This window comes from Bombina bombina, chromosome 2 (assembly GCF_027579735.1).
Source record: "Bombina bombina isolate aBomBom1 chromosome 2, aBomBom1.pri, whole genome shotgun sequence".
In the NCBI taxonomy this organism is placed as follows: domain Eukaryota; kingdom Metazoa; phylum Chordata; class Amphibia; order Anura; family Bombinatoridae; genus Bombina; species Bombina bombina.
The window spans coordinates 1,079,757,591-1,079,784,696 of record NC_069500.1 but is presented as its reverse complement, the minus strand read 5'-3'; the positions used below and the strand labels follow the sequence as shown (position 1 = coordinate 1,079,784,696).

The 27,106-nt window shown below is 35.4% G+C and overlaps 1 protein-coding gene across 2 annotated transcripts in view; it reads right to left on the bottom strand.

Moving 5' to 3' along the window:
• Positions 1 to 438: 438 nt before the first annotated feature.
• Positions 439 to 27,106, bottom strand: part of HHIP (hedgehog interacting protein) — a 236,651-nt gene continuing 209,983 nt past the window's right edge. Inside the window, exons 13-14 of one of the 2 annotated variants that reach the window (XM_053703703.1) lie at positions 24,582 to 24,710; positions 439 to 1,609 (exon numbers count right to left, since the gene is read on the bottom strand). In XM_053703703.1, coding sequence (XP_053559678.1) covers positions 1,605 to 1,609; positions 24,582 to 24,710 — 134 coding nt within the window. In that variant the 3' untranslated portion in view covers positions 439 to 1,604. Of the gene's footprint in view, positions 1,610 to 24,197; positions 24,711 to 27,106 lie in introns of those variants that run through there. The other variant, XM_053703702.1, reaches the window with a different exon arrangement.

The following is a 27,106-nucleotide window of genomic DNA, read 5'->3' as shown; positions in this document are numbered from 1 at the left end:
AAATAGATAGATAGATAAACAGACATCTAGATGAACTTGACAGAAATGCAGCAAGATAGATAGATATAGATAGATGATAGATAGATAGATAGATAGATAGATAGATAGATAGATAGATAGATAGATAGATAGATAGATACAGTAGATGATGGATGGATAGATAAATAGGTAGATAAACAGACAAAAGAGACAGAAATGCAGCAAGATAGAAAGATGATATATAGATAGATAGATAGATAGATAGATAGATAGATAGATAGATAGATAGATAGATAGAAAGATAAACAGACAGCTACATAGAAAACACTTGACACCAACAAAGATAACATGACAATACATGATTAAACAAAGAAAATCCCAAAAGAAAATGTTTAATCTATATTTTACAGCAAGATCCTTGTAAATTTATACTATTTCCAAAGTAAGAGCTAGGAAAAATATAAATACACAATTTTATTTGTTGAATGCATAATGCATAGAGAATAGGAACAAAGTGAAAAACGTATGGTTTTACCAATATGAATACTTGGTAAGTACACACAACATTTAGATTAACTTAAGTATACAGATGATAATATTACTACATTTATGATTTTTGCATTAAAAAAAATCTGCTGTGATAAATTACATTTGTAGCCATTAAAACAATAGCAAAAAAATAAAATAAATTCAAATACAGATGAAAATATATAAAAAATGTGTCAGTTATACATTCCAATCAGAAAGTTATATGGTACAAATTTAAGAAAATATACAGAATAAATATATATTTGTTTTCATTTATATTTGGGTTTTATTTGTAAGCACTAAAGTTGTTTTTATAATAAAACATGTAAACAGGTACAGTAGGATGTCATTAACAGAATGCTTTGTTTGGCAGATTGGGTACTTTACTGTTTGAATTAGAAAACATCAGCAAAAAAAAACCTCTAGAATCGGTCTCATTCTATTTAATTATTATTATTATTATTAATAATATTATTATTATGGTTAACTACAAAGTGTTGTATTGCTTTAACCTCTTAAGGACATATGACAGAATTTTTCCGTCATAAAACAATTGAGCAAACTGAAAGCTGTGTCCTTAAAGGGTTAATAATGTAAAAAAAAAAAAAAGAAAAAAAGAAAATCTGATCACTAATGGACCAAAATGGATTGGTTTTGCAAGTTTAAGGCCTACTGTCTAAGTGATTATGTGCTTTACATTGTAACTCATTTGCTGTGGATATGAAATCACCATAACTCACAACTATTGCTCTTCGTCATATTTTGGGTTAACAAATGGTTGGGACCATTTAAAACCTCAGTATTCTCTCTTGTCTCTGGTTTTGATTCCATCCCTTTGTTCATGGCTAATTTACCAACATCCCTTTGGCAGCAATATGCACTCACTACTCCAATAAGCATAGCACTGATGGAACAAAAAATGTACATCTCATACAATGTTTGACAGGAGAACCAATAATGTCTTTCAGTGATGCTTTCCTATTTGCTTTGTAAAAGTTAGTGCAGTCAGATAGGTGCAGGCCTGGGGGCCAAAGGGCAGGTGGGAAGAAATAGCATATTTCCTCTATGGCGGGTGAAAGAATAAACATGAGGTGGTATCAGCCTAGAAAAAAGAGAAACATTTATAAGCTGGGGGCTACATGTACTGTATATCGATGTAATCGTTTTCATAAAGTGCCAGAAATATAAGGACAGCTACAATAAATACCACAAACAAACAGACATTGAGGTAAAGGAATTTCTATCTAAAAATTTACAGTGATTCAGATACCCAAAATTGCTTTTACATTTTTTAAAGTTGCTAAAGCTTTATTGGTTGCACGCTTAAGACACTGGAGTTTAAATTGTACTACTAAATAGTGTTATTACTAAACTGAAAAGACTCAGGGGTGATTCTAAAAAATGCTAGACATGTTTTCCCCTCCAACACTTGCAGGGGCAGCCCTAATGGAATTCTTAAAAAAAAAAAGTAATGTCCCAGTGAGGGGTGAGATGGCTCCCATAGAAATAATGAGAGCTCTTTACTTTGTAAAAGGTTTGCAGTGGAGGATGAAGTATACAGGGAGAACGTGGTGTATGTTTAAACTTTAATATTACGCCTAATACAAATCATAATGAGCTGTTTTCAGTGCACTATGCATTAAAATGGCTGCTATTTTTGTATACATACGATTTCCTTTCAGATTAATTAGTGATTTGAGTATTTTCATAAAATCTCACCACCTCAAGTAGAAACAGTGAGGGTAAAGATGTTTACAGAATAAGGCTGGGATTTAAGAGACAATTTCATATACGCCTATTGAACGTCCATCTTCAACGCATTGCACAAAAAACCCCCATCAATTATGTTTTGTATTTTGGACTTATAAGTATGAATTTCTATGTGTTTTTTGCTCATCCAGTGTACTTAAATTATGATTTATTACAATTCATTCCTGGGTAATTTACATACAAATTTTACATTTTTGTAAAATACGATTTTTTGGGATCAATTCTGTTACGATTTTTGATGCAGTTTAACAATACTGTGTATTTTTGTGTGAATTGTTCAATTATTTGTTTTCCAAGATTTTTAAATTATCATTTTCATTGTGCACTCCTTCCCTTATAAAAATGCAGTATACACCCCTTAGTGAGACACTCAGGGTAAAAAGTGGCTTTATATAATAGTTTTCAGGGTAAAAAGTGGCTTTATATAATTCCACCAAGTAAATAGAAGGACTGGCGACGGCGAGCATTCTTATAGAAACTCAGTAGCCCAGAGACCTTTCTAGAATCGGCCCTCATTAAGCCTTTTGGTTCTTATCTGCCATAGAAATAAGAGTTTCTATGTCTCTAATAGCTAATAAACAAGCATTTTTAAATCCCATCTGTGTTTAATGAGGTAACTAAATAATCTGAAAATCTCATATACAAATTTTACTTTACAAATATACATAACTGTAAAAGTATAGAACTATTTGTATCTTTAATTCTTTCACAAATTTCATAGCTGAACTTTAATAAAAAAAAAGGAAACGTAAACAGACAAAATCAACGTTAGATCTACTTAAAGACATAGCAATTGCAAAACTAAAGACAGAATGGAATAATAATTGAATAAATACATTTAGTACAAAAATACTGGTTTATAATACTTGAGCATGAAACTATATGTTTACATTAATTATAACTTTTGATGTTGGCGTCTATCTCAAGTCTGCATTTGTATAAAAATGTGATGATTTTTTAAATTTCAGATCAATAAAAAGTATTGACAATTGAATTAGAAAAATCCCTTCAATCAGATAATGCTAAAACTGCAAAAAAAATTCTGCCAAAAATGATATATATATATATATATATATATATATATATATATATATATATACAGTATATATACACAGTATAAAAAAATAATAAAAATAATATATATATATATATATATATGTGTGTGTATATAACAAACCAGCATATCCCAAGACAAACAGAGTTACTTTAGAAACCAACCTGGAGTCATTTGACAACCATCAAACCACTTTAGAAGTCATTAGACATCATCAGATTTGTAAAGTCATCAGCTAAGGTAAAACATTCTGGGTGATGACTGCAGAATGATTAGCAGATTACCTTACTGATTACTTCACAAGCATGAACAGCCAGTGAATAACTTTAGAGTCATCTCATTGAAATATTTGGCCTGTGGGCATACTTCAGGATGGCTACTTAGTCTAGAGTCATCGATTACTTCAGAAGGACTCCAGGAAGATCATCCTTTTTAACCAGGGATAGCTGGTTTTCCAGTGATTTTCAGAAACTTTCCTGGGACCCAAAGATATGTATAAAAAAACAAACAAAAATGCACCTGATAATGAATGTATTGTATTATTGAGAATGACTGCTTAATATATTTGAATATTTTTTTCCACTTAACCTATATTAATTAATGATATGTAGAATTAATACTTTTATGTTATATTGAGTACTTTTCTAATTAACATGTTTAATCACCCAAACCTTTCATTTCATGTATAACAGCCAAAGTGCATATTCATCAGCTAGTTTGGAGCCCTCACAGTGCAGGCTCACTGATGCAAGCCTGCTTACTGCAAGTTAAGAAGCAGTGGCCGTAAAACACAGAAACATGGCACTGCACAAGGATTCCCTTGTGCAATGATACATGTGGGCAACAGATGAACAGTGTCAGCGGCCAGCTCACTGCAAACACAGAACGACAGGGTCCTTAGGTGGGAACTTTGTCTGTGCTTTGTTGAAGGGACATGAAATCCCAAAAAAATTCCTTTCATTATTCAGATAGAGAACATAATTTTAAAAAAAGTTTCCAATTTACTTCTTTTATCAAATTTGTTTTGTTCTCGTGTTATTCTTTGTTTTAGAGATACCTAGGCAGGTAGCATACGCACACCTGAAGCACTACATGACAGGACATTTTGCTGCCATCTAGTGCTCTTGCTAATGTATAAAATTGTTGCAAAACTGCTGTCACATTTTTGACCCTTTAAATGAGGCACAAAATGTGTTTGAAAAAACAAACTACCTATGATCAGTCATCTATTTCACTAAACTTTGATTCTCATTAACCTAACTTTAAAAGTTGTGGTAATGTTTAGGGGCATATTTATCAAGCTCCGTACGGAGCTTGATGCCCCGTGTTTCTGGCGAGCCTTCAGACTCGCCGTAAACACAAGTTATGAAGCAGCGATCTAAAGACCGCTGCTCCATAACCTGTCCGCCTGCTCTGAGGCGGCGGACAGAAATCGACAGAAATCAACCTGATCCAATACGACTGGTTAAGTTGACACCCCCTGCTAGCGACCGATTGGCCACGAATCTGCAGGGGGCGGTATTGCACCAGCAGTTCACAACTGCTGGTGCAATGATAAATGCCGAGAGCGTATGCTGTCGGCATTTATCGATGTGTAGCAGACATGATTTGCAATATCTGATCATGTCCTCTCGCACAATGATAATTCAACTCAATTATCTTGAAATAAAGCCAACAAGATATTTTTTTAAGTGTGTCTATTGTACTAGAATGATTTAGCAAAACATTTTTTTTTTTTTACTAGAAATATTTTAAAAGAAATAATGGAAACACATTGGATAAATAATTGTTGCAAAATTCAAAGTTAAAGGACATAAAAAAGCAAATAAAGCATGGGTTTTAAAGAGACTAATTTAGCGCTGATTTCCAGCACACTTAGGGCCTGATGATCAAAACTCGCCAAGTGAGAGGAATCTCGCCAAATATTTGGTTGCTTTTTTAAACATAATATTATAATGTGCGTTTCCCTCCTTCACATCCAGAACCCTATCTAGCTAGATAAAAAGCTTTCAACCTAAGATTTGCCTTTATGAAATTATTTGAGGGACCTTGTCATACTGATGAGATGTTTTAGATTATGTCACCAGCCCTGGGACCTTTAGATCATTAGACTCTTAGTCCCTTTTCCTTCTTCTGAGTGCTGATATGTGATTGGTTTATTCTTCAGGGAAGAGAGGGCAGGTCTGTAAATCAAATGAATGTTGTTTATAAATCTATAGGAATCAACACATTTATGGGATTTAACTTTTTTAGGATATAAAGGCACTAAAGTTCCAAAGTGCAAAATAGATCAAGATTTCAGTACAGGTTTTAGACCAATTAGAGATTAATTATTAAAAAAGATACTGAACAATTAGAAGGGGTTTTTAATCATTAAAGATATATGCCGAAAAACTAGTACACCCTTTACAACAAATAAGGAAACTGAATAAAGGTCAAGATAAATGATTTGCAGAAATTTGACTTGTAAATATGAAGATTCCAAAGTAGATGATAAGCTTTATAAACCAGTGTTCTCCAAAGTTTTGCTTCTCAACACAAACCCTCACAACCATTTGCTTAACCTGAAAAAATCAATGTGATATAAGATAGGACAAAAGGTAAGCTAATAATCAGAACTGTTTTCCATTATAAAATATTTATAATTAACAAAATAGAATGTGAGATAATTTGCATTTCTCCAGCAACTCTTTTAAAGAAACATGGAGGCAAATTTAAATTTTCATGAATCAGAAAGGGCGTACAATTAAAATAAATCAAATTTACCTTAAATCAATGTACATGCCTTGAGCACTATGTTGCAGGTTAGTGTAGCAATAATACACAAACAACCTGTAGTGAGAGGCTGCAGTAGTAAGTGCTCTGTGACAGCAGAGAACACCAGCAACTCTACCTTCAATTACTACTACTGCAAACAGTGTTTGAGAGTCCTAGTGCTCGATGCAAATGCGTGTTTTGAGCTTATTTCAGTAAGCAATTATGGAAAGGGGCCAAGTTTCAACCAATTATACCAAGAGAAAGCTGTACACTTGGTACCAGTAGTAAAGTGGAACAGTATGCTTTATCTATGTCATTAAGTAGTAACAAGTCAAAAACACAAGATCTCAGTTTATATGCATTTCGGCAAAATACATTTTTAGAAACTACATACCCAATACATAAAATCTCAAATCAAATGCATATTCAAGCAACCCAAAATATCAGACATTAGATGAGATGGCTGTCTCAGCAACTTATTTGATAATTAATATGGTATGAAAATAACTGGGACTCTACCTACAGTAATTATAGTTCAACTGCAATTAAAATATATTTTATAGCATGTTTTAACAGCATATCCCTGGATATCTGGAATAAGTGGTACATTAAAATTGTAGATGACTCAAATCAGATGATTTCCTAAAGCAGCTGACTTAATAAATGTAATGCCCAGAACATAATATCTGAGGTCAGATGCATGTTTCAACCAACCTTTACCTTAAATGTGATATTGCTGCTGCTTCAGATGTTCTCTTCTGTGTAATGTGTGTCTCATGTGACACAGATCCAGGCACATGGAAGGGGGAAGGTAGAAAGGAGAGAGTGCTGGGGCAGGCTGCCATACTGGCACAGCAGCCAGGCAGTTACATGTAAAGGAACAGCAACACCAAACATGTTGAAAGAGTGAAAGGTGATAGAGACTTTGCTCGGTCAAGAATCATACTTTGAAGAACACTGGTATAAATGAACTTACTTATGTGTATCTGCTGCTTAGATTCTGTTGTAAGTTTCAGGACTGTAAAAAGTTTATTTATTGGCAAATTGTTGTTCTTCTTGGCAAATTGTTGTTGTAGTGCATCATTCTAATGTCCTGAAAAAACAGCACAAAATAACAATTTTCTGAACGAATCCATTGGCTTCTTACTTGAGGTGCTGCTGAATTTCTTTAGTCAATGCAAACAAGAGCTCCATGTCTGGAATAATCTTTTACCCTTATTGAGGTGACTCCTAAGGGAGATTTACATGGCCAAAATAATGTCTGACACTTAATGAACTTTTCCACTTAACAAAAGCAACAAGTTTAATAGTATTTCACTTTTACCAAATAAAAAATGACCCAAAACATACATTTTGGGCAAGACATACAACTGTTTACCTACTGTAACTACTTTCAGTGGGTGTTCCAGCTAACCTTTTTAACAAATCTAAACTGGGAGCTTCTAAGTAAGTTTTGAAATGATTTTATACTGGATTTTTAGATCAGTATCTCTGCATATTATTCTTTATAGTACTGTCTATTACATGCAGCTATATGAAAATTGGTGTATACTGTTCCTTTAACTGTAATTTTAAGTTGAAAAGATGGTTATAATGATAATGTAATACAAATGGTTTTGCCAATTTTGACAAGATAAATAAATTATGTTTTGTAGGTTCCTGAAACTTGAAAAGCTAAGGGTGATAGCAACACAGAACATATATATTTGGAAATTCTTAAAGGGAAATAGAAATCTAAATACATTTTATAAGCATTTTTATTCTCTCTCTCTCTCTCTCTCTCTCTCTCTCTCTCTCTCTCTCTCTCTCTCTCACTCTCTCTCTCTCTCTCTCTCTCTCTCTCTCTCTCTCTCTCTCTCTCTCCATATATAGCTACTAGTAAAATAATATCAGCCACTAAAACAGTTTCCTTGTGTATTGTTGTAAAATTAGAATGCTTTTAATGCAACTTTATTTACAGTAAAATAAAAAATATATTTCTAGTTTTTAGAAACTGTGCCATACTATACAATACAACAACCCAATATTGGTTTTGCAGCATGATGCATTTAAATAGTCAGACCTTTTTACATTTTTATTTTTTTATTTTTTATGCTTATTGATTAAAAATATTTTAACATGAAAAATACATGTTGTTAAAGATTGTGCTCATCACACTGGGACCTTTTTTAAATCCCTCACATTTTGCTCTTCTAGTATATTTTAACAGCAAGAGTGTATTAGGTTATAGAAGGAACATCCAGTACAATTATGTGGCATAAAAGACATACTGTGAGGGGAAAAAAAAGAATATTCTGGGTGGTCATAGGAATCCCCTCCAGAATGTCTAGTTCTGCAACACCCAATGAGGTAAATGGAATAATTTCAATTTCTTTCTTTTTTTTTTTTTTTAAAGATTATGTCATAGAAAAATTGTTTAAAGCCCAAAGTGAACCTGTAAAATGTAAGCATCTCTTAAAAGCTTGAATGACACATACATAACTACAAATGATAAATTGCCAAACTCCATATTACATAACAACTCTATCCCATGTTTAGTATAAAAACTATTGCATTGAGATCTGTTATCATGCTATTATTAATACATTCATTTAGATTTCCTCTAGTGATTTTCTGAGATTATGTGGAATGTTGCTGAGGGAATCAATTGCAAAGAGACTAGGGTAATTATATCCCCACATTTGTTAATTCAATAGCTATTGCCTGTTTACATCTTGCCATTTATTAATTATACAATAAAAATATAATATGAATGGCATGACAACATTCCAGTCACACTACGCCAACCATTATCAATGGCATGCCATTCTAATCTCCTACGTGTGTTAGAATTTCACTACACTATAGTAACATAATATCAAGGGCATGCCAACAGGGTATAAGAGGTATACCTAACTGCTTAATGCAAGCAACATTTTAATCACCTGTCAATATACTCTCAATGCCTGCATACATTTTTTTTTTTTTTTTAAATTCTTTATTTATACATCCAGCACTGAGTAAGGCAACAAATGATACATACAGAAAATTTGTAAAATATGATGACAATAGTTGCAACCAAAGACAGCACTGTATTTTCTTCTATAATCTATTAACATAGCTACTCCAGACATTACTTGTCTTCCCTCACTTCACATCTAACTTCCTACATCTAGTTCCCCTATTTGATAAGGCAACAGATAACAGTATAGTTTGCATAGCATATTAGAGCCGATCAAAAGCTTTCCAAGAGTCTTTGGTGTTTTGTAGCTCTTTACAATCAGCAAGTCATTGCCGCTCTACTATGAATGCGTCTTTCCTTCGAAGTTGGGTGTTATATATCGACAGCTTAATTTCCCCTCCTCCCCATCCATCTCTGCTTCCTATTTCCTCCTGACTTGACCCAGAGCGCCCCCCCAGGGTTCCGTCCCAGCCTCTCATCTTTAGTGTCTCTATTGGTTCGGTACCTTGTTAATTGGAATGTTTAGAAAATGTTCCATTTGCCTCGTAACTGGGCTTCCAGAACAACCTCTGAATTTTTGAGTGGGTACAGTATTTGTCTCTGATGTGTTAAGTCTAAGGTATGAATCAAGGGTTCCCATTTGTTGAGGAAATGTTTAGTTCATTTTATGATGTCACCCTGTGTGTCTACTTGTTCCCGAATCATTTGCTGTTGTAGTTCTAATTTGAGATGTGTCAGTGTTGGCGGGTCAGGCTCCATCCACTTCTTGAGGATAAGCTTTCTGGCAATCAGTATAACATTATGAACAAATATCATGTGTTTGTTTGTGTCCGATTGTGTGTGGAGGAATATCACTACGTGGATATTTAGGTCTATACTCCCTCCCGTAACTCTCATTGCCCATTTGTGTGCCATGTTCCAGAATCTCGTGAGTTTTGGGCATTGCCAAATCATGTGGAGGATGTTGGGGTTTGAGTGCGTGCATTTTGGGCAAAGTCCCGAAGTCTCAGGGCACCATTTGTGAAACATCTTTGGTGTTATGTAAGCATTATGTAGTAGTTTTGTATGTGATTCCCTGATGTCGTTTGATAATGATGCCTTCCTCACCTTTAAAACACTTTGTTCAATAATTTGGTCCGTGACTGGGTTTGGAGTCCAGGTGCTCCATGTATGTTGAATTTGATCTCTCGTGGTCCTGTTAGTCAGTGTTTGGAGTGCTTTGTATGTATGTGAGATTGAAGTCAGTCCTCCCTTTGTCAGAGTCAGTAGTTTGTATATTTCACAGTTGGTGTCCGGCATGTCACCCGTCGCCAGAATGCTTTGAACATAGTGTCTTGTCTGTAAGAATGCGAAGTGGTGTTTGTAAGGTAGATTAAATTCTATTTGTAATTCGGCAAACGATTTGACTGATTTTTGGTCTGGCGTCAGGACTTGTCTGATAGTAGTCAGTCCCCTTGTTTCCCATTGTCTGAAAGGCGATGTGGTGAAACCCGCCTGAAAATCTGGGTTACCTCGTAGGGGTAGGTATACTGTATTTTTGCATTTTATTTTCAAGGTTCTGCAGATTTTCCGCCATGCTCTTACAGGTTGGAGGAAGATAGTATTGTGCCCTACTGTTCTTTCTAACTGTGTGTGAGTCATGTGTGGGAGCATTTTTAATGACCAAGGAGCAATAAGTTCTGACTCTAGCGTACCATTTGTGAAGACATTTCTGTCCAAAAGCCAATCCATTACATATTTAGCTAAAGCTGCCCAGTTGTAGTACTCTATATTTGGGAGTGCTAGTCCCCCCATCTCTGGTGAGCACGTCATTTTTTTATGTCCTATTCTATGTCTTTTCCCCTTCCATAGAAAGTGAAGTATATCTCTATTCAGTGTTTGTAGGTCTTGTTTATGTAGGAGTTCGGGTAGCATTTGTAATGCATATAGCAGTTTGGGAAACAGGATCATCTTAATTAGCCCTACTCTTCCTGATAGTGTCAGTGGTAGTGGTATCCAATTTAGGAGTGTGCGTCTTAGTTCCTTGATTAGTGGTCTGAAATTAAGTCCATACCACTCTCTGGGGTCTCTAGAGAGGTTAATACCTAGATATTTAAACGAGTTAGTAACAATCTTAAAATTGTCTTGTAGTGGTTCTGCTGGTGACTTATTCCTTAACCATAGCAGCTCTGACTTATCTTTATTTATGCAGTATCCTGATATTTGGCCGAACTCGGTGATAATGTGCATTAGAATAGGGATATTTCGCCTAGGGTCGCTGGCATATAGGATCATATCATCTGCGAAAAGGGATATGTGGAGGGTTTCTTTGCCTATATTTAACCCTGCTGTGTTTTTCCTAATTTTGGTTGCTAGTGGTTCAAGGGCCAGGTCAAAAAGGAGCGGGGATAGTGGGCATCCCTGTCTTGTGCCTCTCATTAGCGGGAAAGTGTGTGATGGTTCGCCATTAACTAGAATTGCTGCTCGGGGTTCGTCATACAGTGCGTAGGTGGCTGTCATAAAGTCGCCCTGGATCCCAAATTTCCCAAGGGTTGTGAAGAGATGGTCCCACAGTATCTTATCAAACGCTTTTTCGGCATCAACCAATAAAATACAGGCGTCTCCCTCCTTCTGATCTCCCTCCTGTTTTCCTTCCTCCCAGTAGTGTGACAGAACTAGCTGCAATTTTCTCATGTTCTTAACTGAGGATCTCCCTCTAACAAACCCTGTCTGGTCTTCGTGTAGCAAGTCCGGTAATATCCCCGTCAGTCTGTTGGCTAGAATTTTGGTGAACAGTTTGTAGTCTGAGTTGAGTAATGAAATTGGTCTATACGAGGCTGTCAGTAATGGATCTCTGTCTGGTTTGGGGATAACTGTCACATTTGCTTCCGTGAATCTATTTGATAGGTCTGCCCTTCCTTTCATTATGCCATTGAACAATAAGGTGAGTGTCTCCGCCACCTCCTCTCTGATCATTTTATAGAACTCTCCCGGCAGGCCGTCAGGTCCGGGGGTTTTTTCAAGAGGCAAAGCGTCAATAGCCCTAGTGATCTCTAGGGAGTCCACTGGGCCATTTAGGATCTGTAACTGTGTCTCAGTTATTTGAGGGAGGGCCAAGTCCTTCCAAAAGTTTTGCTTCAATGCCTCATCTACTCTCTGTGGGCTATACAGTTTGGAATAGTAGTCTACGAATGTTTTGTGTATATCCTCTTTTTTTGTTAGTATTGTTCCCTGTTTCTGTATGGCTGCAATAGTGTTAGGTTTCCTGGTTAGTTTGGTGATTTTTGCTAGTAATTTACCTGTGCGATTACCATAACGATAGAATTTAGCCTGCATTCGAGTTTGGGCTCTGCCTGCTGTCTGAATAAGGTGGGTGTCTCTGAGGGTCTTGATGTCTTTGTAATGTAATCTGTTTTGGTCTGTCGGGTGTCTGAGGTATTGATTCCTTGCATTTAGGAGTTGGCGGAGAAGTAGTTCACCTCTCTCTCTGCAAATTTTTTTTATTCTGATTGCGTAAGTCGTGATCCCCCCTCTTAGCACCGCTTTTGCCGTTTCCCAAAACAGCGAAATGTCATTCATGTGTTGTTTGTTCAGATCTTTGTAAGCTAACCACTCTCCCACCAAGTGTTTTCGCAAGTTGAGGTCATGATACAGATGCGTAGGGAATCTCCATCCACACATCTTTCTCTGGGGGGCATCGGTAGTTAACACTAGTGTCACTGGTGAGTGGTCTGAAATGGTTATGGGATCTATCTTGATATCTCCTATCCTAGAGGCTAAGTGACTTGAGACTAGGAAATAGTCTATGCGGGAGAGTGTGGTTTTCGATGGATGTGCACATGTGTAATCCCGGGCCTCAGGGTTTCTTTCTCTCCATATATCTGTAAGACCTAGACTATTTTTAAAATTTTTAAGAATCAATGTTTCTCTTCTACATCCTGTCCATAGCTGTTTGGGTTTTGTGTTGCTAGTGGGGTTACGGAATCTGTCTGCAGGTGTCTGAGGCGCTATATTGTAATCTCCACCCACTATAATGGGTAGGTCTGCAAATTGCAAGAGTTTGCTTTGGAGGTGTATTAAAAATTCTCTCTTCTGTGTCTGGGGGCCATATATACCGCAAAGAATCAGGGATAGTGCGTCAATTTTTAGTTTTATAATCAGATATCTACCCTCAACGTCAGAGATCACCTGTAAAATGTCGTAATTCAGTCCCTTTCGAAACAATATTGCAATACCTCTCGCTCTTTTGTTTTCATAGGGTGTGAAGAGTACTTCTCCCACCCATCCCTGTTTAAGTTTTTGATGTTCTATCTGCGATAGATGTGTTTCCTCTAGTATGGCTATGTCGGCCTTTTTTGTGTTTAATTGTCTCAGTATCGCCTTTCTTTTAATGGGTGATGTTATCCCTCCCACATTCCAGGTGGTGATTTTCATTGTGCTACAGTGGGTGTCCTGTGTGTATGGGTGTCACGAATTGTCTGGGTTGTGAGGTGTGAAGTGCTATGTATGAGTGTTGCAATATAGGTTAATAAGCGTTACTTACTGTTTCTTGCAGTGTCCAAAATCTGGCTATTTTCCCCCCTGGGGGAGCGCTCTTAGGTCTGATGGAGTCTATCTATCACTATGATAAACAATAAGCAATCAGGTTAGTGAGTTTTAACTTTTAAACTTTCAAAACCGTTTCTTGAATTTGTGCAAAAGAGACAAATACATGTAATAAACTTCAACAATATGACAGGCAATAAACAGTAACAAAATTTTCCCGTTTCCCATTCCCCCCCCCCCCCCACTTGTAAAGGATATAGGTTATCATGTCCTTTAGTTTTTAAGAGGCTTTACTCTATACTTCTTGAGGCCTTAAGTAGTGTCTCTTGTTTTCAAAAATCATGTGGCAGAGCGTGGTGGCCCTGTTGGATTATTATTTCTTAGTGTTTAAAGTGCTTTATATTTCTTCTTCTATGATCCTGACAGCAATTCTCATCTTCCTGAGATAGAGGGGCGGTTTTCTTGATCTTGTGTTTGTCGCTGTTCACTCTCTCTCTGCAGGTGTAGCTTGAGCTGTTGTGGTGACTCAAAGAACAGAGGACCATTGGTTGTGTGCAGCCGTAATCTCGCTGGATATAGCAGGGCTGCAGGCCTGCCTTGCTCGATGAGTTGTTTGCAATAAGGTGTAAATTCTTTTCTTCTGGCTGCTACTGTTGCAGAATAGTCCTGGAACAAATATAATTTTCTGCCTTCAGATTCCAGCGACGGGACTTTTCTGTAGGCTTGAAGAATTGCTATTTTTGTTTTAAAGTTGAGATACTTCACCATAACTTGTCTCGATTGTTGGGTATTTTCCTCCTGTTTTCGCGGGTCGCCAACTCTGTGGGCCCTCTCTACTGTGCATGGAAGACATGACTGAGGAATGTGCAACAACTTTGGCAGGATGTTTTCTGCAAAATCTATGAGTTGTGATCCTGGGAGAGACTCTGGAATTCCTACAACCCGTAGGTTGTTTCTTCTGGACCTGTTCTCCAGGTCGTCGATTTTGGCCCATAGCCTATCATTCTGCTGTTGCAGTGTTTGAATATTGGTCTCAGCTTCTCTATGGCGAGTCTCTCCCTCTGCCACCCTTTGTTCCACTTGAGTGAGTCTACCATTAAAAGATTTTACTTCTGTTGTAAGAGAATCCATCCCTGTTTGTAACTGCTCAATTTTCGGTAAGAACAGGGCAGAGATCTGTGAGACAATTGGGTGGGTGTCCATAGGAATAGAGTTCGGCATATCCTCTGCCTCTACAGGTGTCTGTGTCGTCTCCATTTGATTTCTTTTCTTGTTAGCATTCTTAAGTCTGCTAGCCATTGTTCCTGTCTTTTTGTTATAGGAGTTATAGTATTTTTGCATGCAGCTTTAAAAGTCCCAGCTAGTGCTGCCCTATATGGTGTGTTTTTATATTTGGTTCACTACAAATTCGCAGCTTCTGTCTGTTTCCTTTCAGATCATAGAATGATGTCAAACTTAAGGCCAGTGATATGTTTGATAAGCGGTGGGTGGGCAGGGGGGGGCTAGGCCCGAGCCCTCTAGCCCTGCATGATGTATTGGTTACAGTTGATGTTTGAAAAAGGGGTTAATGGTTCTAGTGGTTTTAGGTTTTAGCCACCAGGACTCCCAATGTAGCCTTTTCAAAGTGTGCCCTAATTCCAGGGCTGAAGTGAGAGCCAGTTTCAAGGAGCAGGTTTTCTTAAAGTTGTGGCCTGTCTTTCAATGTCTGAGAGAGCATGCAGCATGTGTAATTTTATGCCCTTTTCCCTGCGTGACTGTTTTCTTTACCCCCTGTGACTTAGTTTTTGTTCCCTGTGATTCTGCAGTTTATGTGATTTTATGCGGGGCTTTTCCCTTTGCTGTGCGAGTGTGGTATGTAGAGAGTGAATGTCAGCACTTTTCACTGCAGTTTTTCGCAGTTAATCTGGCTCTCACTTCACTCTCAGGTGAGCTGTGGCCTTTATTGTGCTGCGTGTTTAATAGTGGAGGTCCGGCAGCAGATTGGCAAAATGGCGGCGTTCCCGCCGTTATCTGGATCTTCCCTCCCGGCCCCTCGGATGCTTTAAAAATTTGTTCAGGGGTCTTACCGGGCACTTGAGATCTTGGCACTTGTCCCCTGCTTGGTGTTTGGGAGTCGTGTGGAGTCCGACTTTGTCCGGTAACTTTGCGGCTGCAGCCGCAGCTTGTCCCTACTACGTCTGTCTGGCGGCTTTTGCGGCGGGGGAATCCGATGACTGATTCCTTGCTGAAGTGTCTCCGGGCAGTTGTGGTTTCCCCTGCCAAGGATTTCAGCGTATTTTAGGGGCACTTGTGAGGCTTTTCGCCAAGTTAGGGGCTGTAAGCAGCGGAGCTCCTTTCCCTGCTTCCACCCTCTGTGCCCTCCCACCGGAAGTCCGCCTGCATACATTTTAACTACATTATTATTTTACAATATTAATTGTAAGCCAACATCCTAGGTATGTCATATCAACTTAGCAATGGCATGCCAACATTTTAACTACATTATTATTTTATTGTATTAATTGTAAGCCAACATCCTAGGTATATCATATCAACCTATCAATGGCATGTCAACATTTTAACTACATTATTATTTTATTGTATTAATTGTAAGCCAACATCCTAGGTATATCATATCAACTTATCAATGGCATGTCAACATTTTAACTACATTATTATTTTATTGTATTAATTGTAAGCCAACATCCTACGTATATCATATCAACCTATCAATGGCATGTCAACATTTTAACCATTGTTATATAAAGCAAATTGGAAGACACATTTCACCTTATACTATGAAAAATACAATATACCCTAGAATATTGCATTCAATATGTACTAAGCTTTTCTAACCTCAGTCCTCACCTCTTTTGTTATCTATTTGAATCCCTTAGCATTTAAGCGGATTTACAACAGTGCAACTCTGGGCAGGGCCCTCTACACACTTGTTATCCAATAAATGTCACCTTGCATATCATACCTCTATTTATAGCGCTGTGGAATCTGATGGCGCTCTACAAATAACTGATAATAATAATAAAATAGTTTTTATACAGAAAAGCAGGGATATACATATATATACAGGTGGCCCTCGTTTTACAACGGTTCAATTTACACCGTTTCAGAATAACAACCTTTTTTTCCAGTCATGAGACTGCTATTGAAAAGCATTGAAAAGCAGTGCATTTATTAAAATAGACAGTAGGTGGAGCTGTCCGCTTGTGTTGCAGCAAAGCCAAGCAAGCTGAAATTAATCAGTTTAACCAGACCTGAGCTATCGAACAGATTTCAAAGGAACAAGATCTTCCTGTCTATAAATCAGTCCAGATTGGAATGCATAGATAGAACTGTTTGCAGAAAAATGCAAGTGAAGTCTGTGTTGTGTGATTATTTTATTAGGTTTATAATGCTGTTTAGCAAATGTTTTTGTTCATTTAACTTAGTTTAATTATATATTCTGTGTTGCGTGATTATTTTATTAGGTTTATAATGCTGTTTGGCATTTAAAGTCTTCACTTCAAAGCTTTAAAAATAATGTATTAGGTGTTACTTATGACAATTTTGAGAGGGGCCTGGAACCTATCTCCCTCACTTCCCATTGACTTACATTATAAACTGGGTTTCAATTTACAACGGTTTCGATTTACAACCATTCCTTCTGGAACCTAACCCCGGCGTAAACTGAGGGCTACCTGTATATATATATATATATATATATATATATATATATATATATATATATACACACACATATTGCCAGCTTTTAGCATTTTCCTTAAATTTTATAAATAGTAAATTGCAATTTAAGCACATAATATTTGTATTCTGGTCATTTTACCTTTCTACATAATAAATTAAGAATAAAAGTATTTTATTCTAAAATAACATTATTTCATGCATGAAATGCTGAACTGGTTAATTCCAGCAATGTTTTGTTTTTGTTTTTCTTTCATAAGAAACTTGAATGTGCACTACAACTGCAGTGTTTCTCAGATTCAGACAGCTGGCCTGCTCAAAGGAGTTCACATTTTATTAATGTCACCCACGTTGAATAAGAGAAGATTAGACACTAAGGTCAATTTACAAAATGGACGCCAAGGCATTTTTTTTTTAATTGTAAAAGTTTGTATGGGAATTTACTAAGAGGACTAAAGATGGGGAGCATTGTGCACAATGAGTTCCTATTAACTTACAGATGCAGACTGCTGTTCAGTTCATTGGGAAATCTGTCACACTGCATAGCCAATGAAATGCTACTGAGACTATAAAGGACCACCCTTCTCTGGGGTAAGAGGGCAATTTGGTCTTCATGCTCTTTTCATCGTAGTGCTTTTTTGAATAGGCTGTCAACTGAATCTACATTGTGTAACATTATGAATGCACTTTTTTTAATGCAAGCTATTGTTTACTGAGGATTGAACCTAGATTTCTAAGCTAATTTCCATTTTCTCATGACTTATTTAACAAATAGATGTGAATTTGTCTTTCAACCTCACTAGTATATTCACTGGAATAAACAAAATGTGAGTAATTACTTGCTTGCTTGACAAAGAACTATGTTTTCTGTAGCTCATGTTATTCAACAGATCATTGGTTATTTATATAGTTATTATATAGCTATGCATTAGCATATACTTATAGAGAACATACCACATGCTACATTATTTGATGAGTATTTCTCATAGTTTAGGAGAGTTATGAGTTGATTTTTTTTAAATACAGACTATTGTTTTACCATCTTAACACTTTTGTTCTGAAGTAATTTAACAGTTACCAGCTAAGTGTGTGTTTCAGTTATCTGTCATAATATTGAAAACATCCAGTCCAGCTCAAACAGAATTACCTCATTCATTATGAAGTATACAAAAAAAGTGTCTTTTTAAAAAAAAAAAAACCATTCTTATCTTAACAAAAGAACAGTAATATTTTACTCACTGAAAGCAAAAATGGTTTTGGACTGACAATACCTCTTGTAATATGTTTTTAAAACTATTACTAATACATTTTTATATATTCTTATTAAAATTGTACTGTGGTTCTCTCAAAACATATAGGGTTAGATTACAAGTGGGGCGCAATATTGTGCGCATGCAAGCGCAATATTTGTGCTCCACTCAGTAATACCAGCGCACGTAAATGTGTAAATGCTGGTATTACAAGTGAGGCGCAATACGCACACGACCTCGGGTTCACATTGCCCGGATGCCAAGCAATCACGAGAGCACACTTGCTTAGGCTTCAATGGGAGCCTCATTCTGATGCCGATAGACACAGCAAACCACCTAGCGCAGGGGGAAATTGCGCAGTGTTGGGCAGTAATAAATACATAAATATATATATATGAATATATACATATATGTTTATATGTTTTTTATGTATATACACATATTAACACATAAATATATGTATATAAGCATATAAATACTGTATATATTTAAAGTGAAAACACAGTCCCCCATTCACCTCCATGTAAATGCATTTTAGGTGCAGGTTTTTTTTCTAACATCCCACATCTCCGCACTTTAACCCCTTATAACTGCTTTATGCAGTTTAAAAAAAATAAAAAAATGCTTGTCTTTAATTCACATGTAAATGCACTATACTCTGTATTTTGGGGCAAATTGGAGCATATTTTAACTTTTAACCAGAGGTCTAACCTCTGGTTAATTGCATTAAGCGCAAAGTTAAACCGCAAGCTCACGGGAGCATTAACCAGTCACTTGCAATGGCTAATCATTTAACGTGCGCCCATAAATGGGCCCTTTACAAGTGCACGTTAAAATAACGCTCGACTTGTAATCTGGCCTATAGTTTATAATAGATTTACTTGTAGATTCAAATATTTTAAAATACAAAAAGACACAAGACTGCATGATCTGCTTGCCGCTGGAGCAACCAAAAATCCCATTACTACTACTTGTCTTATATTATCACCTACGTTGATTTATATCATATAAACATACCACTGCCCTATATTCATATTGACCGAGCATTGTGCCACATCTAAACAAAACCATTTATAGAGCTTAAAACCTCATTTTCTGTGTTATAAAGAATAGAAATGTATAATGCATAAAGTTTCATATTATTATGTTATAGCTTTAGAATATTTAGAATTTTAGTGATCAGTAGGTTCAAATACTCAAGTTTCTAAACATAAAACATATACAATTCAAAGTGGAATATTTCTTATAAAAGATTTCTGAATAACACAAAAGACATTGACAAATAAGACAACAAATATATAAATAATAATCTGGCGCACCTGTACAATATTTTATTATTTCAAATAATACACACAATTTTATACCACATCCAGTGATCTATGGCGATGAACAGCTGATTTCCAATCTAGCAATACTATAGCAGTGAATAAGGAAACTGATAAAAATGTAAGATTTACTTAGGTTTTAGTTTTTTTTTTTTATAAAAGTTCACCTCTTGGAATGTACCAAAAGTATATACTTTTGGTACATTCCAAGAGGTGAACTTTTATAAAAAAAAAAACTGATTTTGTGCTTCTATGGGAAACTGTGTTTGTGAATGTTATACACTAATTTGTAGGGGAAAAGTACCTCAGCATAAGATTCTATAGTAGCTTGTTCACATACATATGCACATGTAAACAACTAGACAAGACAAATAGATTTCAGGCACATTTACAATGCACATAAAAAATGCAGCAACCAAAATGTTTTAGTATTTTTAGTATCATTTGTCCCCATGATTCAGATAGAGAGTACAATTTTAAACAACTTTCCAATTTACTTCTATTATCAAATTTTCTTTGTTTATTTGCTATCCTTTGTTTAAAAGCAGGAAGGTAAGTTCATGAGTGTGCACGTGTCTGCAACACTATATGGCAGCAGTTTTACAACAATGTTATACATTAGCAAGAGCACTAGAGCACAGCACTATCTCCTGTCATGTAGTTCTCCAGACATGTGATATCTAGGTATCTGTTCAACAAAGAATAACATAAGAATGAAGCAAATTTGATCATTTGGAAAAAAAAATTAGAATTGGATTCTCTATCTGAATCATGAAAGAAAAAAGTTGGGTTTCATGTCCCTTTAATAGATCTCTTGGACTGAGTAACTGTTAAAGGCCCACTAAACACAGTAGAATAGCAGTAATGCATAATAAAAAGACAATACAAAAGCACTTAGTTTGAATTTCAAATGAGTAATAGATTTTTTTTCTGAGACATTTTAAAGTTATTTCTTTTTTGCCTCTCACTGCATCATGTGACAGACCTCAGCCAATCACAAAATGCATAAACGTATATTCTGTGAATTCTTGCACATGCTCAGTATGAGCTGTTGCCACAGAAAGTGTGCAAATAAAAAGAGCGTGCGCATTTAGATAATGGAGGTGAATGGGAATGCTGATTAAAATTGTGTGCTATATCAGAATCATGGAAGTTTAATTTTGACTCTAGTGTTCCTTTAACTTTGTACACCAATAAACAAAATTTAAAAGTATTGATGGAAAAATTAAGTTGTTTTCAAAGGAAAAGTGAACATTGTTAAATGGTATATTGGTTTATTAAGCTGTTCACTACAATATCTGGGTCTTCTGCCCCACACAGATTTATGGGAGCCTATAAAAACTTAACTGCATTAACCTCTTGGTCTCCGCAGGTGGCTGTAATGCATTGCCAACCATAGGGACATTCACAATCTATCATACAATATTTTTGTCTGTTTTTGGCTGTGATAGACACTTTTCAAATTTTAGCTGATTACAATCAGTCATGTATCAATTATTTGGTGCATGGGCAATATCCATCAATGTAATTTTGGATGTGCATACAAATGAATGGTCTAAATTCATGAAGCCCTCTTCATCTCTCTTGCATAGTCCATTGCTAGTGGCCAGTTCAAAAATGTACATATGGAAATGTATATAATAGTCACAAATGTAATATCTTATACTGCAAACAAGATCGGCAATAACAGCGAGAAAGCAGAAATCGTTACTGCAACATACAAAAAAGTTGTTCTTACAGTGTTTGTTTTTATTTTTTATTTTATTTTCATTATAAATTAATTTACTTTCTTGTTTTTAAACCTGATATTTTTTTATGATCATAATAAAAATGTTCTTAAGAATTTGTTGGCACTGGAGATCTCTTGCACAGGTATTTTTTTTAAATCAGAATTCCAAAAATGTGTTTTTAATTTAATAAAGGAGAATCTAGTGTTGCTATCTGGTAATAGTAATTTGAATATTACACAATAATGGGGTTTTTTTTTGTGCTGTCGTTTGGCAAAGACAAACCGCATCCTGTACCATAGGAATATAAACTTTTGAAAACATTGTAGCAGCTACAGTATATTATTTAAATTGAATTGAATTGAATTCATGCTTTCATGATTTACTGTGTGTGAATTTTTAAAATCCCATTATAGAACATTATATAAGTTGCGGCCACTTTCTTCTACAAGAATATAACTTCCAGTGTTGCTCTTTTGGATAGAAGATGAACATCTTGCAAAACCAGACATTAATTTCTTCTCAATCAATAATTAAAAATAATAATCATTTTACAGTGATAACAATAGAAAAAATTAATTGAGCAAACATGCCCAGTATAACCACCATGCCAATATTCAAATGACATTAGTATTGTTTGACACTTATTACTATGGTTTAGGAACATAACAATTAATTTTAAACATGTTAGTTATATCAACATGATTCAATGTACAAAGAAACCAATTTTGTTCTCTTGTTATTGTTTGTTGAAAAGGAAAGATAGGTAGACTCAGGAGCTGCTGATTCGTGGCTACACATATATACCACATGTTATTGGCTCACTCAATGTGTTCAGCTAGCTCCCAGTAGTGCTGCCTCATTAACAAAGGATACCAAGGTAATTAAACAAATTAGATAATAGAAATACATTGGAAAGTTGTTTAAAATGGTATTCTCTATCTGAATCATGAAAGAAAATGTTTGGGCTTCATCTCCCTTTAATGTTCCTTTACTCAACACCAGAGATTAAAGCTATCTAGCAACATAAGCCACTGTGCTTATAAAGGGGGGGGGGGGGGGGTCTTTTGTTCCTTTGAAATTAATTTCTTTGTTTTATAATATTTTTTTTAAATAAGTAAACTACTGGTTGTCATTTTGTGAGATATTAGCTAAATCCCAGGTATGCAGAGCCTAGCTATAACTACTAGATATACAGACTAAAGCAATACACTTTGGAACCTATGAATACAATGATATCCGTAATTCTAAACACATATTTAGTAAACGGTACATAAACAATTTCAATAACTAGTTCTTGTTTAATAAGAAATAACGGTTTCAATTTGTGTGTTTTTTCCATTCTCTAGAGGATACAAAATGGAAATGTTGTAGGTTTTCTGAGTTTTTCAATATTATTAAGCAATTAAGTCAATTTAAAATCTAGTAAAGACAGAGAGAGAGAGTGAGATACTGACATTGTGTTATTCAAAATGGCTTGCATGCATTATGTACACAGCAGTCAATATCAGCCTTGCTAAATTAAAATCTGAATATTTTTTTTGGGGGGGGGGGCATATTGTAAATCTAATAATATCAAGATATTGTCTCATAAAGCATTTATAATAATTTTATGAGCTAAATTAAATATAGGAATGATACCAATAAATGGCCAGATTACAAGTGGAGTGCTATTTAACGCTCCCCCTCGAGAGATAACTGCGCTAGAAGTAAGCTTTTTACGCGTGTTGGCTTTCGCTCATATTAAAAGTTGTAAGTAAACTGTTTTTGCTTGTGTGCTAATCCGATGAGTGTAAAAAGCTGAACTTAGAATATCATGCGCACGATAACCCATTCCCCCATAGAAGTCAATGGAGCAAAAAAGTGTGGGGAAAACTAACACCCTACTCGTGTGCAAACCTGATTGCATATTCTCAAGTGCGTTAACATGAAAAGAAAATATGAATATTTCACATTCCAATTCTTCACATAGCAGATTATTTCCCTATAATCATAAATACATATTTTAACATACAGTATATCTGATTGTATTTTCCACAAATATATATTTATACCTTTATATACACATGATTATATATAGGTATAGATATATACTGATATATAAATAGGAATATCTATTTAAAAATACATTGAATATATTTTCCTATATGCAGAACATTGGAATGTGAAATATTTACAGTAAATACAAAGTTATTGAATCATATTTGTTATTATTTTTAAAAACATTTTTTTATAAATAGTGCGGAATAACAATATTCAAGTTGCTGGCAATCCTATAAAGAAGTACTGTTATATTACTTATGCAACTTAATTTGCAAATATATGTGCTAGAATATGTATATATTTTGCTGATGTTATCTCTTAAAGCATTCTGATACTGACAAGCTGCAAAGCATATGGGGAAAGCACCTGGTTTTAAAAAATTTAATATCAGGTTTATTTAAAAATATTTGTGTATTAGAAACATTCTTTCTTTTTTTAATCATACCAGTTATATTTGTGTCAACTGTCACTCAACACTTAATTTCAAAGAAATTGAAAATACTGCAGAATCTAGAAAATGTGATTACCTGAGATCATTATATAACAAGGCAAAATGGAACAGCCACGTCCCCCCACCTATTAGCTAACGTTAAAATTAAAATACTGCAGTTACATGATAGATTTGTTAAAATAACTATTTTTTAATGTTATTTCTATAGGCAACAAAATGTATATTCTGGTTCACATGACCTTAATACAGCCAATGTTTAAAAATAGTTTTTTAATAAATGAATATGTCTAAGTCATCACACATACATATATACTCAAGTATTCATAAATTACACATACAAACTTACTTTTATGGACAATATATTTAAATTAATAAAATATTTTAAAACACAGGGATTTGGAGTAGAAATACAAAGTCCTTTTTTTCAATTTACATGTTTTTAAAAATAAATGCCCATTTAGAATGAGGAATCCAAGCAGTCCGAGTAAACTATACAATGTAGCCAGTCAAATCCAGCAAATATGACGTCACATCAATGATCTGGTCTAGAATACCTGCCCTGGCCACTCTCCGGATGTTTCTATCCATTTGTTCACACTGTTGTCCCAGGTAGCCTTTTTTACATAAACATTTGTTTGGCCTCACGCAGACACCTCCATGCCGACATGCAGGCTCACATTTTGCTGTCAAAGATAAAAAATAAAATTAATGGTGAATTTTAAGGGACAGTCAAGTCAAAATTAGTCTCTTATGATTCAGATGGGGCATGCAATTTTTCAATTTACTTGTATCCTGAAATTAGCTTTTTTCTTTTGGTATTCTTTGCTGAAAGCTAAACCCAGATAGGCTCACCTGCTAATTTCTAAGTCCTTGAAGGCTGCCTCTTATCTCAGGGCATTTGACAGTTTTTCACTGCTAGACAGGGCTAGTACATGTGTGTCATATAGATAACATTGTGCTCAGTCTTGTATAAGTACCTATGAGTCAGCACAGACTGGCTAAAATGCCAGCCTATCAAAAGAAATAATGGGGCAGCCTGATAGACTTAAAATACAAGGTAATCACAAAGGTAAAAAGTGTATTAACATAACCCAGGGGAAGGGGTAATAAAGGGACTGTCTATCTTTTTAAACAAAAACAATTCTGGAGTAGACTGTCCCTTTAAGACATTTACATTATGAAGTGACATACAACTAAACCCAAGAACAGTTAAATTCAATCTGGTTTGATTTTGTAAGTCACTTGGTACTGTACAGGGGACAATTAACATCTTGGAATTACATTTTTCTGAAGTCTTACAATTGATTAACATAGCAGCAGATTTTGAATGTTATTAGAACAGATTAGCAATTTGTTTGCTATAATTATTTTCAATGGTCAAAGTCCACACACCACATCCTTAATTTGAGGAACCAATCTGAACTTGAGCGTGGAGATGACAGGGATTTCACATCTTAATTGTTGGTCTTCCACAGAAATGATAAAATAGACTGCAAATGAGGTACAGATATATGGCAGGATTTGGCTGAGCCTTGCCATGTGCTCTTTTAGTTTTTAACACTGGAAAACATTTTCAGACTTAATTACAGGGAAAGGGCACAAAATAATTAATGAAAGTATATTGCAAAGTTGTTTTACTATGCATATTTAAGCATTTTATATTACAGTCTCAAAGTATTTACTGTCCCTTTAATGATTGTGGGCATGAACATACTTCTTGTTACTTCATTTTATTTTCATGGCCATCCTGAAATGGTGCTGTTTACTAACATGGAAAACTAACTATTAATTAGTGCATTTTAAGAATAAAATGTTGCATGAAGGTTGTTGCTAAAGTGGATGTACAGATTGTCCTTGTGTCAATGCAGTGATTGGCTGTGCCACTTGGCTCGTCACTTTAGAAAAACAAAAAGCTTTGGACCAAGGTGCCACCAGGGGATTAGTACAACAGGACACATGGTGGGGATGATATATACAGTAAATATATATATTATTATTATATATATATATATATATATATATATATATATATATATATATATATATATATTATTATTATTTTTTTTAACCTTTTGCAATCCACTAATTATAGCAACAGGGTTTTTCATATTCCTCTTCCTCTCTTTAAGTCTGGAATGGGTGGGACCCCCTTTAAAATTTAGCCCTCCTTTCTTCTGATGATTAAATGGACATGTTTGTGTTAGTGTGTCTGCCAATCACAGTCCTGATTCACCAATCAAGAGTGCTTTAAAATAGTATAAAAAGTATGGAATACTAGAATAGGCCCAGACCAATTTTAAAGACCAATTTAGCAGCCATAAATAGGCCAAAGATCAGCCATGCTGCAATGCAGATTATGGTGGGATGGGCTCTGTTTTTGGTTGGGATTTTTTGATAGTGGTAGGTGATGCCCTTAGATGTTAGGAAATGTACATAGTGAAGAAATCCCTTGAGTGCAGAGAGGGTTGCATTGGCATGTAGTTCAGGGGTTTCATGGTAGGCTAGTGAATGAGGGTTGTGAATGGGGTTGGGGTGATGTAGTATGATGTAGTATGGCCAGCCAGTTAGGGTTATTTGCAGTGAGGTGGTTGTGGATAGGAATTATTGCAGATGGTTTCATAGTTTAGATGTAATGGACAGTAAATTTAGAACCTATATGATACAAGAACCAATGCTTATTGTTGTTGGGGCCTAAAAACATCTTATCAGTCTAGTCATTGTAATGAGAAGCAGATGCTCTTAATTAGAGACACGTAAATCCTGTTGCAGAAATTGTGCTGTAAAGTCAAAATCCATTGCAACTATTTCTGAGACAGGACTGAGATCTTTCCCATGTTATTATGCAACGGGAAAATAAACCTAATTATCAAAATAATGGAGGCACATGAATAAAACTTCATTAAAGAAAGAAAAATGCAATTTGTGCTATTTTGACCAACCTCAATAAAATCTCTCACTGCACAAATACTGGTGCTTGAGATAATCTATTCCCAGATGCCTTAAATCCTACATAAAATTTAAATCACTTTGCTTGTTTATGTTACCAAGCCTACTTAATCCATTTTCTCTCCAGTTACAT